At 38.7% G+C, this 13,164-nt stretch overlaps 1 protein-coding gene across 1 annotated transcript; it reads left to right on the top strand.

Moving 5' to 3' along the window:
• The first annotated feature begins 257 nt into the window (after nucleotides 1–257).
• On the top strand, nucleotides 258–7,441 carry LOC133530024 (cytochrome c oxidase subunit 4 isoform 1, mitochondrial-like). The gene is made up of 6 exons (XM_061867827.1): nucleotides 258–381; nucleotides 1,908–1,992; nucleotides 3,155–3,268; nucleotides 3,787–3,979; nucleotides 4,720–4,866; nucleotides 7,347–7,441. Exons 2-5 carry the CDS (start codon nucleotides 1,909–1,911, stop codon nucleotides 4,851–4,853), a joined length of 525 nt encoding a protein of 174 aa, XP_061723811.1. The 5' UTR covers nucleotides 258–381; nucleotide 1,908; the 3' UTR covers nucleotides 4,854–4,866; nucleotides 7,347–7,441.
• Nucleotides 7,442–13,164: the final 5,723 nt, after the last annotated feature.

Raw genomic sequence — 13,164 nt, 5'->3', positions numbered from 1 at the left:
CTGAATAAATAAATCGGGTCTGGTCTGGACTGTTAAGCAAGCAGTCTCATAAACTAATGCTACAGAATACATAACTAGTATGTACCAAGTCAAGTATATTATACAATATGACAGAGACGTATAATCTCCACGGTTAATACATCAAGTTTGGAGATATATAAGGTCCCCACGGTCTGAGGAAAATAATATATTAAACATAAAATTGGATTTATATTTTATAACAGCTCTTCTACTTTATCTATTAAGTCAAACCAGCGAAACAGATGTGCGTGAAACGAATCGTTACTACTTCGCTAAATATCCGTCAGATGTCACTGGAGTTTTTCAGTCATATTGGGTTGTGATAAAATATTTCACGTGAAAAGAAACTAAATTTCCCAGGTAATATTTCAAAGTTATTTCCTCTGTTTTCCTTTATTATGTGATGTGTGTTTATTTCTGATAATTTGAAAGTAATATGTCGTTCCAAAGAAGAGGTAAGTAAATGACTAAAATTGACATTCGACAAGTGCCGATTGGAATTTAGAATTTCATTGAATTTCTGCTATTAGTGATGTTCTTTTGTCTGTAAGATTAATAAAACAATTTTTATAGTAATTACGTAAGTTTTTGATTAAAGTGAAGTAGTCCTGAAGGGAGTTTTCTCAACATTGCCCGTTATGTAACCCATGCTATCGATTGTCATAACGTAACCTTATCATTTTATCGTCTGGTAAATAATTATCTATAACCTATTTAATTGGTGTGCCAATTCATTCGTATTGGAAATAAAAATCTATTTAAAACCATAAGGTATAGTAACTTTACTTCATACTGCAGTTTTTTTAGATGGTCATATATTTTCCTTGTACTGTACACATACAATACAAAGTATTACATCGTAGGTCATATTTAACGAGTCATTTCATAAAGAAGAAGGATAAATTATTCTTAAATATACTAACATGCATTGTTTGTATAAATAGCTCAATAATAAAAGTACAACTAAACTATGTCCCGTTTCAAGTATAAAGCTAGAGAAACAATTAATGTTTGTGTGGTTACTGTTTTTTCTTCTATAGGAGGGTGGTCCAAAAATATAAAGTAATTAAAATTTCTTATCCACACGGGTTTTTTATTTCATATTTCATATTTATTTATTTATTGCAACCATGGTATTATCGATATTACAAAGTCTGGGTGGTTCCACATGGACCCTGTAAGGGCATAGCAATATAAAGTGCATAGGGTCTAATCTTAAAACTATGTGTATAATATAAAATATATATTTATTCCAATATATGTAAAGATTATCCACAGCAAAATTTAGAACACTTAAACATTTAGAGGTTGCTATAAAAGAAACACTTCTGCCATACGAAATTGTATCTTTGAGGGCTCTTTATACGTTTTATCTTTTAGTTATTATTAAAAATATGGCGGTTGATTTTTTTACTTTTATGTTACTATGCATTTTTTTTATTTGTATGAGGATATTGCAAATCACATAATCATAGCGACCAATAAATCATTAGCAAATGAGTTCAAATTTGGCCGATAGATTACTATTCCGTAATATATTAGTAAAGTATAGCTACATATTTAGCAAACCTGCAAATATTCAGTAGCAATATTTATTAAATAAGCTGCCAAAATGGCCTTCAACTCACTTTTTCTTATGCCTTCTTGTGATTCATTTATATATACATTTTCTATAATTATGGCATTCATAACTTAACAGGTTCAAAATTATCGGGAACTTGCTTAATAAATCCATTAAATAATGATGAAGTAATTGTAGGTGTCAGTATTTTTTTTTTTTAGTATACAATCATTTTAAATCATATATGAACTGACTTTTTATACAATTAGTGACTTGTACATGTATTGTCACCATTGAATGTCTCAAGCACTTGCCATATTTCCAGTATGGCTAACTACCTGATGCGCCGAGTGCTGTTAGATGCAGTCCGCGTTCCTGCTGGCACCCGTGCCATGAGCGAGCTGTCCAAGGTAATGTCTTATTGGAAACTAGGTTCTGATCAGGGCTTGTGCACAAATCACGAGAGGTTCGATAGGGGGGAGGGGGGTCACGAAAAAATCACGACAGATCATGTTGGGGGAGGGGGGGCTATAAGGTAACCTCAGGTGTATTTTTCTACAGTGAACACATAAGTAGATACTATTTCTCGGTTTTGTTAAACATAAATCGTCACTTCGCACTTGAAAATACCGAGTCTATTTTACGAAATTTTGCAACGCGTATTATAAATATACATCACGTTCATAACACAAATAGAAAAATAAACAGTTCATTATATTTGGGGGATAGCCTAGAAACTCACTAAACGGGAGAGACGGGTAAAAAAGTAGCTGAAAAAACCTCCCATGTTTTGTGCACAAGCCCTCGGATGTTTGCCAAAAATACCCCATGTCCTGCACCGGCTTCAAACTATCTCCATACTAAACTTTATCTAAATTGGTTTAGCATGAAGACTATTAAGAGGTAACAGACAGTAGTGTTACTATCTGATTTATAATATTTGTAGGGCCAATTAAATAAATTAAAAAATGTACGGTGGTCAGGCTTCACAAGCAATTTAACACTGATGTTTTTATCTATCCTTAAGCAGATGAACGTTTTTTTATGAAACACATATTATCACACATAGTTTATAACCAGGAAAAGGGCTCTTCATCCTAGAATCCATTCCCTCACCAGGGTGCCATGAGGGTTGCAATTTAAGCGGTCACCATAGGCTTTGGGTACCTGCAACTGCAGGGGTGTTACATTGGCGTTCCCGACCCCTTTAAAACAAACACTGATTCTAAATTGATGACCGGTCTGGCCTAGTGGGTAGTGACCCTGCCTACGACGCTGATGGTCCCGGGTTCAAATCCTGGTAAGGGCATTTATTCGTGTGATGAGCATGGATATTTGTTACTGAGTCATGGGTGTTTTCTATGTATTTAACTATTTATAAATATTTATATATTATATATATCGTTGTCTAAATACCCTCAACACAAGCCTTATTGAGCTTACTTTGGGACTTAGTCAATTTGTGTAATAATGTCCTATAATATATATTTTTTTAATATTTAACATATCCAGTGTCATTACATTTTTTTTTAATTTTTTGCTAATGATATTATTAACTTGATGTGTTCTTAGATCGGGAGCCGCGAGTGGGTCGGCTACGGCTTCAACGGACAGCCCAACTACGTGGACAGGCCCGACTTCCCCCTGCCCGCTGTCCGCTTCCGCCCCGACACACCCGACATCAAGGTATGCTGTTATTCCCTAGGGCCGCGCGCGACCGACGGCACCGCTGTCGATCAAAACAGATTAATTCATTTAGATCGAGCCGTTGCGAGCGGTGGTTCGCGAGACGAGGAAGATCTTAAAGCCATGATATCTAGCCCTAACAGGAAGTGGAAAGCCTGGTCGTGAAGCCGTGATCTAAAGAGATGCATGCCTTATTAAGATCTACACCTTTTTAACTACGACGACACCATCACTGGCCTCGCTCCAGTCCAACTACTTTAACTATTTTTCTAGCATAAACATCGTAATCCAACGTTTCCTTGCTATTTTGATTAAATCGTCGATCCACCTTGCCTTCTATTATAGTCCCCAGATTCGGCCTCTTGGTTTCATTCAGCCGCCATAGGATTTACGACTAAAGTGCCACGCCCACTGGTAACTTTCTATCATTTATGTCCATGACCTTGATTCTTCAGTGGATTTTCCCAACCCAAGCTTTCCTCTAAGTTTTGTCAAATCTAACAAAATATTCAAAACAGGTCCTCCGTGAGAAGGAAAAGGGTGACTGGAAGAAGCTGACGTTAGAAGAGAAGAAAGCACTGTACCGCGCATCCTTCTGCCAGACCTTCGCCGAGTTCAAAGCTCCCACTGGGGAGTGGAAGGGAGTTGTCGGCTGGGGACTCATCCTGGCCTCGCTGTCTGTCTGGATCTACATGGGCATGAAGCTGTTTGGTAAGTAGACTGAACTAGACCTTAAGTTCAAGGTTCCACTGGGGAGTGGAAGGGAGTTGTCAGCTGGGGACTCATCCTGACCTCGCTGTCTGTCTGGATCTACATGGGCATGAAGCTGTTTGGTAAGTAGACTGAACTAGACCTTAAGTTCAAGGTTCCACTGGGGAGTGGAAGGGAGTTGTCAGCTCGGGACTCATCCTGACCTCGCTGTCTGTCTGGATGTACATGAAGCTGTTTGGCAAGTAGACTGAACCAGACCTTAAGTTCAAGGTTCCACTGGGGAGTGGAAGGGAGTTGTTGGCTGGGGCTCATCCTGTGTTCACTGTCCGTCTTGATCAAAGCTGTTTGAGGAGACTGAACCAGATCTTGAGTTCAAGGTTCTACCGGGGAGTGGAACGGAGTTGTCGGCTGGGGACGTCCTGGCTTCAAGGCCTGTGTGGATCTACATGTGCAGGAAGTTGATTGATGAGTAGATTCAGCACACTTTTATTAGACCTTGATCAAGTGCCCACTGCGAAATGGGAGTTACTTAAAATTTATTTGAGAACCTTACAGACAAGCGTTTTGAATAAAACAACCGTACTTAATCAATTGATCATTTTAAGAACTACGATGCCACACAGATGGTAAACCTATAAAAAAAACCTATAAACCTAATAAATAAGTAAATAAACCTATAACACCCCAAATGTTGTCTCAAAACAGTACATATTCCCAAACTAAATTTCCCATGTCTACAGTGTACAACCCGCTGCCCGAGTCCTTCAGTGAAGAGAACCAGAAGGCACAGCTGAAGCGCATGCTGGACCTCAAGATGAACCCCGTAGACGGGCTCGCCTCCAAGTGGGACTACGAGAACAACCGCTGGAAGTAAACTGACACTCGAGGTAACCGCTTTTTTTTATTACGAAGCAGCTTCAGTCAATATTATTAGTAAAGGATGTATGTGCGTTTCTACAGAAACTGCCTGCCTTATACAGTTAGGAGGCAACAGGAGTGGTCATTTCTCCATACAATCGTACTCGACTGTTTCCTCCGTGGTTTTTGAGCCTAGAGCAGTGATTTTTACAACACATTATTATTACTAATATCTGTGTCGGACTGTTTTGCTTTTATTGATATTTTTGTTTCTTAAGGCGCTAGTGCACTTCAAATATTCGCAAAAACGGCCTAATTTACTAGGCCGCAAACAGAAGCATGGTATTCAAAACTGACATCAATTAGCCTTAAAAGCAAAACAGTCGGTCAGATAATTTCATTACCAATTAGATCTCAAAATTTCGTTACATTTGGTAAAGTTTTATAGGAGGAAACAGTCGAATGCGAAACATCATTTGAGATTTTTATGCAGGAACTTAAGCCTAATCTGGCGTTGTCCTTATCGCACTAGTTTTAGAAGCCGCTTCCGTTAGCGAGACGGATATATTCACCTAAAATATTGAAATCTCAGCTCCCGTATCCTCTTAAACTGTGGAATCAACTGTCGCCCGCGGACCAATACGACCTTCAAACCTACAAGAAGATAGCATAATCCCATCTTAGGCCGGCAACGCACTTGCAATCCATTTGGTGTTACAAGTGACCATTGGCGACGGTAATGGCTTACCATCACGCAATTCGAATGCGGGTTTAGGGTCGGCAACGCGCATGTAACTCCTCTGGAGTTGCAGACGTACATAGGCTACGGAGGCTGCTTACCATCAGGCGGGCCGTATGCTTGTTTGCCACCGAAGTAGTATTTAAAAAAAAAAAAAAGATACCTGTGAACGAGAACTGTGGACATATATAATTGACTAAAAAATTTAAGTCTCCGTTTCAGTTTGTTCGGCTGTTCTGCTCTACAAGTCGTAATTTTTAACTTATTCTAGTGAAATTGTGTGAGCAGGTTCGAAAAATATATAGTTTTTTTTTTTTACATTTCTCATGCTCTGAAAATGGGTCGTTGCTGTTATAAAAGATAATACGTTTCTGCTCTAGAGCACTGTACTTTCTAAGTACGTTTTTTTATTTTCCTTTTTTACGATAAGTAATCAATTAAAACTTTGGTTTTAAAGGATTTGTTGTACAATTTCCATTATGATAATTAACTTCCCATTCCATAAATAAAGATATTTTTACCTAAATTGTTAATTGAAAGTACCCTCAAGAAATACTACTGAAGTTTATACTTTGCCGTGTTTTTTTAACCCTTTTCCAGACCGCACCAATCTACAAGGTTTTCTCAAAAAAGCCAAATATATTCCAATAAATCCATGATTAATTTGAAGACAAGTAACATTTACTGAGAGTGTAATCTAATTTGAACCTTAAATCGGAATGCTAAAGTCGAAAGGCCAAACTCTCGTATAGTTAACTTCCGACCTTTCGATCTTAGAACTTACCGTACCAACCTCGGATCTCACGGCACCTTACCTAGAATATGTAGGGAACATAACAAGTTATTTAAAAGCATCCCGAGTCGACATATTATCTTTAAGTCAAAGTAGTTATAAGAATTATTTGTATAAAAATGCTATAGTATAAAAACGCTGGCTGCATGTAAACGAAGTACCAAATTTAACGATAAGTATGTTATATTACATTATACTTTAGGTCTTAATTGATTAAATATATATTAATTATTAACGCATGTTGTGTTTACCTATTATTGGATAGACACTTACTCATGTATTTTTGGGTTTTTATCTGTATTTTTTGTAGTGTTGTATCTGTTGGTAAACCTTTAAAAAAAAAAAAAAAAAAAAAAAATCTAATGGCGCGTATGTGGTCGATAAATCGTACTATGCCTGGAAAAGTGTTAAATGCACATGTGTTTTCCTTCGTATTCGAAATGAAAAGTAGAGTATTTAACTAGGGTGGAAGGCTCCATCAGTCTCGGTCTATTGGCGAACAACCTAGAGCAATGGGTGCCTTTCATCCCTCGGTTAACAATCTACTATAGTTTTTTTGAAGTGAAAACTTCTTTAGCGGCGCTGTGCACTTTTTGTGATGGGGAAAAAATGTTAAACTCGCGACCGGTCACGTGACCGACAGATTTGTCAGATTGAAAATTCGTAAGACGGACACGTGACCTGATCGAAAACTGTTACAATGTCATTGAAGCCAGTAATTTTTAATGTAATATAAGTAGTCATGTTTGTGTACGATAGCGCAATAAATGAATATTGTATTTTACCACATAAATGATATTACTTCTATACTGATAATTAAAGCAATTCGTGCAAAACTATTCCCTAACCATTCCAAAATATCAAAAATGCACAACGTTAATATTCAAGTTTTCACTTCTGCCGGCACTCCCGGAGTGCTACCCGTTGTTTTCTTTTAGTTTACAGTGGATATGGTAATTTTCCCATTTCTGTTTCAGTTGGCGTGGTGCTATGGACCGGCTTGGGTAGAGTAGACAAATGTAAAATAAGAACTATCTCTGTAAGATAATAAATTGTGATTCCAATCATACAACTCTTTCATTACTTCCATAGCCTTGTTAAATCATTTTTTTTTCACAACTGCCCAAATCTCCGATTTTGAGCCTTTAAATAAAGTTCTTATTTAAGAGGCCTTATTCCTACAGACGAGCGTATTTTGTAAAATGCTTCCTTTTTCATTCAAGATTACGACGTAACTATTAGTATTTATTCAAAAACTGACAACGTACTTAAATAATCGTTTCCTAAACTAGGGGCTCCAACAGTTCAAATTTTCATTTTCTCTTATAAACCTCTTTTTTAATGAGGTTTTTTGGGAGTCTTTTCCAAAATTTGCAGTGAGATGTGGCGTTTCGGTTCTCAATTTTGCTATAAACAAGAATCATTTGGTACATGAATGACTACAATTTGATTCAACATATCTCGTACGAGGGGCTGGAATGATTAACAATCGAAGATTCATTTGAAAAAACTGATAAAATACCTTCCGAGTTTTCTTAATTTTTTTGGCGAAAACAGGGTTTTATTATATTTTATTTCCGCAAATTGTACGCATATTTTGCTTTAAAAATAATATTATAGCAAACTGTAACTTTATGTTAACCTATAAAAAAAAAATCGTAACTATGGGACCTACATTGCCGTAAATTTATATTTTTTTAAAACACGTATAAATCACGCAGCAGCGACGCCCCGCTCTCAGTCCGCGCGGAGCGCGCTTAGAGGACGGACCTGTGCTCGATTGTCAGGCATTCGTTGTGTTCGTAATCAGCTACGGAGTTCCGAGAAGTGCTATATACTGCGATTAGAAAATCTTAATAAAAGTTCATTTTTTACAGTATGCCTAACAACAGACTCGCTTATTGATGGATTTTCAGTGTTACTTTTTTTTATACTACGTCGGTGGCAAACAAGCATACGGCCCGCATATGTACGCCTGCAACTCCAGAGGAGTTACATGCGCGTTGCCGACCCTAACCCCCTCCCGCCCCTCGTTGAGCTCTGGCAACCTTACTCACCGGCAGGAACACAACACTATGAGTAAGGTCTAGTGTTATTTGGCTGCGATTTTCTGAAAAACGCATTTTCACTTGAAATTACTTTAGGGTTTGCATTATTATTTTTGACCCGGATGAAGTCCAAGTTCTCATGATGGAGTCAGGAGTTGGTCACCAGAACTCCTAATCTACTAATTATAATCCCATCGTGTTTGGGCTCAAAAGATTTGCCCTGACGAACACCATCGATCTAGATGAGGTCCAGGGTCTCATGATGGAGTCAGGAGTTGGTCACCAGAACTCCTACTCCACTCATCATAACTCCATCGTGTTTGGGCTCAATAGAGTTGCCCTGACGAGCACCTTCAATCTAGATGAGGTCCAGGGTCTCATGATGGAGTCAGGAGCTGGTCACCAGAACTCCTAATCTACTCATCATAACTCCATCGTGTTTGGGCTCAATAGAGTTGCCCTGACGAGCACCATCAATCTAGATGAGGTCCAGGGTCTCATGATGGAGTTAGGAGCTGGTCACCAGAACTCCTAATCTACTCATCATAACTCCATCGTGTTTGGGCTCAATAGATTTGCCCTGATGAACACCATCGATCTAGATGAGGTCCAGGGTCTCATGATGGAGTCAGGAGTTGGTCACCAGAACTCCCTAAACTACTCATCATAACCTCATCGTGTTTGGGCTCAATAGATTTGCCCTGACGAGCATCATCAATCTAGATAAAGTCCAGGGTCTCATGATGGAGTCAGGAGTTGGTCACTAGAACTCCTAATCTACTCATTATAATTCCAACGTGTTTGAGATCAAATGATTTGCCCTGACGAGCACCATCGATCTTGATGAGGTCCAGGGTCTCATGATGGAGTTAGGAGCTGGTCACCAGAACTCCTAATCTACTCATCATAACTCCATCGTGTTTGGGCTCAATAGAGTTTCCCTGACGAGCACCATCAATCTAGACCAGGTCCAGGGTCTCATGATGGACTCAGGAGTTGGTCACCAGAACTCCTAGTCTATTCATCATAACTCCATCGTGTTTGGGCTCAAAAGATTTGCCCTGACGAGTACCATCGATCTAGATTAAGTCGAGGGTCTCATGATGGACTCAGGAGTTGGTCACCAGAACTCCTAATCTATTCATCATAATGGTAATTTGATGGTGCTTGTCGGGGTAAATCTATTGAGCCCAAACACGATGGAGTTATGATAAATAGATTACGAGTTCTGGTGATCAACTCCTGACTCCATCATGAGACCCTGGACTTCATCTAGATCGATGGTACTCGTCAGGGCAAATCTTTTGAGCCCAAACACGATGGAATTATAATGAGTAGATTAGGAGTTCTAGTGACCAACTCCTGACTCCATCATGAGACCCTGAACATCATCTAGATTGATGGTGCTCGTGAGGGCAAATCTATTGAGCCCAAACACGATGGAGTTATGATGAGTAGATTAGGAATTATGGTGACCAACTCCTGACTCCATCATGAGACCCTGAACATCATCTAGATTGATGGTGCTCGTGAGGGCAAATCTATTGAGCCCAAACACGATGGAGTTATGATGAGTAGATTAGGAATTATGGTGACCAACTCCTGACTCCATCATGAGACCCTGGACTTCATCTAGATCGATGATACTCGTCAGGGCAAATCTTTTGAGCCCAAACACGATGGAATTATAATGAGTAGATTAGGAGTTCTAGTGACCAACTCCTGACTCCATCATGAGACCCTGAACATCATCTAGATTGATGGTGCTCGTGAGGGCAAATCTATTGAGCCCAAACACGATGGAGTTATGATGAGTAGATTAGGAATTATGGTGACCAACTCCTGACTCCATCATGAGACCCTGGACTTCATCTAGATCGATGGTACTCGCCAGGGCAAATCTTTTGAGCCCAAACACGATGAAATTATAATGAGTAGATTAGGAGTTCTGGTGACCAACTCCTGACTCCATCATGAGACCCTGGACTTCATTTAGATCGATGGTACTCGTCAGGGCAAATCTATTGAGCCCAAATACGATGGAATTATAATGAGTAGATTAGGAGTCCTAGTGACCTACTCCTGACTCCATCATGAGACCCTGGACTTCATTTAGATTGATGATGCTCATCAGGGTAAATCTATTGAGCCCAAACTCGATGGAGTTATGATGAGTAGATTAGGAGTTCTGGGGAGTTCTGGTGACCAACTCCTGACTCCGTCATGAGACCCTGGGCCTCATCTAGATCGATGGTGTTCGTCAGGGCAAATCTTTTGAGCCCAAACACGATGGAATTATAATGAGTAGATTAGGAGTTCTGGTGACCAACTCCTGACTCCATCATAAGAACCTGGATGGACTTCATTTGGGTCAAAAATAATAATACAAACCCTAACGTGATTTCAAATAACACTGAAACTCTATAGCACTAATGTGCGCAAACGATTGGCATCTGGGTGCGTAGCCAACATGCCAAACGTTTACGATACGACAAGGAAACACTATCCGTCTCTCTATCGCACTAATATGCGCAATCGATTGGCTTCTTGGCTAGGTATCTTGGGTGCGTAGCCAACATGCCAATCGTTCACGATACGACAACGAAACACTACTCTCTCTCTATCGCACTAATATACGCAAACGATTGGTATTTTGGCTAGGCACCAAGCAAGTGTGTGGCCAACATGCCAATCGTTTACGATACGACAACGAAACACTATCTGTCTCTCTATCGCACTAATATACTTTATTTATACCTGCAGTCATTTACTAACTTCTTCATTTTCCATTGGTGTGAAAGAGACAGAATAAAGAGCAAGGGTTATAGTACACTCTGTAGTCTGTACACTTAGTAGTAGTGTACATAAAAAAAAACTACTGTGCATATACAATAAAATAAAGAGTGCCCATATGATATCATATGACACTAAAATTAATGTTGAAAACTATCAAGATTATTCTAGTCTGCATTGAAACGCGCGTCGCGTTGCCGGCGCTCGCGTACCGAGCGCCAACGCCATCTATCGAGCGTTATTTCGTGAAATCGGAGAACGCTCCAAGGATTAAGGGCTCTTAAAAGGAGTAAGAAATTTTGAGATTTGGGAGCCTGTAAACATAATTTTGGTACTTTAGGCTCGGTACATTGGGAATAATTAACATGGCGTTATTTATTCCCGTATACCCTATACGGGATATTATCGAATACTGTAGTGACAGCAATTTGTATGAAACGGCCAAGCCACATATTTTGCCTAAGATCTAGAGTTTGTGAAGATAAATAAAATAAATGAATAAATATTACAGGGACATTCTTACACAAATTGACTAAGTCCCACGGTAAGCCAAGAAGTCTTGTGTTATGGGTATTCAGACAACGATATATATAATATACAAATAATTAAATACATAGAAAACACCCGTGACTCAAGAACAAATACCTGTTCTTACCGGGATTCGAAGCCAGGGCCACCGGCCGACCGGTAGTCTGGCCTAGTTAGGGCTTGTAGAGTTAAAAGCTTGGCTCTACATGACATCTGATAATTTTTTGACAGTGCGAGCCTTATAGTTTCGTCTTGGCAACATTTTACATGAAAATGTTTTGGTTGTAGAAAAAAAATTACGCCGTGACGTGAACCTATACTCTGTATCTTTAGATATTTTAATAAAAGTAAACGAACAATTTATACATTTTCAGGTAGTTAAGAGTATAACATTTATTGGTTAACCAACCAAATACAAAACCGCCTGGATCTGTCACTGAACGACGTGACTTTAACCTACATTATTTGATCATGTAATGTTTTCATCTACCCTCAACTGGCTTAAGGAGCCATTTGAAGGTAGATTTTGTTTACTTTTATTTAAATACATAAAGATACAGAGTATAGCCTAAGAATAAGTATGTGAATTGTGACATTTACTGCTTTGATTTCATTTAACGTTTTTTATATGGACTACCTACATTCGAATCGATATTTCGAAATATATGCCCGGTCGTTAAATTTAGTATATCGTTTATTGTGTAAACTGAAACTATATAAGTGCCTGTAATTTAAACTTGCAAATATATGCTCACACCGAGAAGATAGTCTGGCAAGCCATTTCCGTCAGTAGAAAAAGACGGCAAAATTAAAAAAATGTAGGTGCAAAGGGTTATCGTCCCATAGAAAATTTGAATTTCGCGCCTTTTTCTACTGACAAAGTTGTTTGACAACTATGGTTTAAAAATAATACAGACGATTATTGTTTATTCGTTGTGTGCAAAAAAAAAGGAATCGTTAGTAAAATAAACAAATATTGGGCATGGATATTCTGTCTTACACAAATTGACTAAGCCCCACTGTAAGCTCAAGAAGGCTTGAGTTGTGGAAACTGTGAGAACGATAATTATATAATACAAAAAAAAACACCCATGACTCAGGAACAAATATATATATGCACTTACCGGGATTCGAACCCAGGACCATCGGCTTCATAAGCAGGGTCACTACACACTAGGCCAAACTGGTCGGCAATTTTAAAAGTGGTTGCAATAATAGTATTTAATGCAACAGTTGTATAAGAAGGGTCAAAAAAGGCGAGTGGCGTGAGTTACAATGTGAGCCGGAGCCGAAGGCGTAGGCGAACATTGTAAAGGAATACGCCACGAGAATTTTTTGACCTACTTATACAACGTTGCATACAATATTTTTCCTACGAGTCAACAAAATAAATCTTAATTTAGCAAATTCAAATTATAGCAAAAGT

Source organism: Cydia pomonella, chromosome 22 (genome assembly GCF_033807575.1).
Source record: "Cydia pomonella isolate Wapato2018A chromosome 22, ilCydPomo1, whole genome shotgun sequence".
NCBI lineage: Eukaryota > Metazoa > Arthropoda > Insecta > Lepidoptera > Tortricidae > Cydia > Cydia pomonella.
This window is presented reverse-complemented; position numbering and strand designations above follow the sequence as displayed.

Bases quoted from the DNA above. Each gene is read 5' to 3' on its own strand.
- LOC133530024 (XM_061867827.1), top strand. From the start codon at position 1,909: ATGGCTAACTACCTGATGCGCCGAGTGCTGTTAGATGCAGTCCGCGTT. The intron at 3,269-3,786 runs GTATGCTGTTAT...TATTCAAAACAG, and splicing joins CCGACACACCCGACATCAAG to GTCCTCCGTGAGAAGGAAAA. The intron at 3,980-4,719 runs GTAAGTAGACTG...CCATGTCTACAG, and splicing joins CATGGGCATGAAGCTGTTTG to TGTACAACCCGCTGCCCGAG.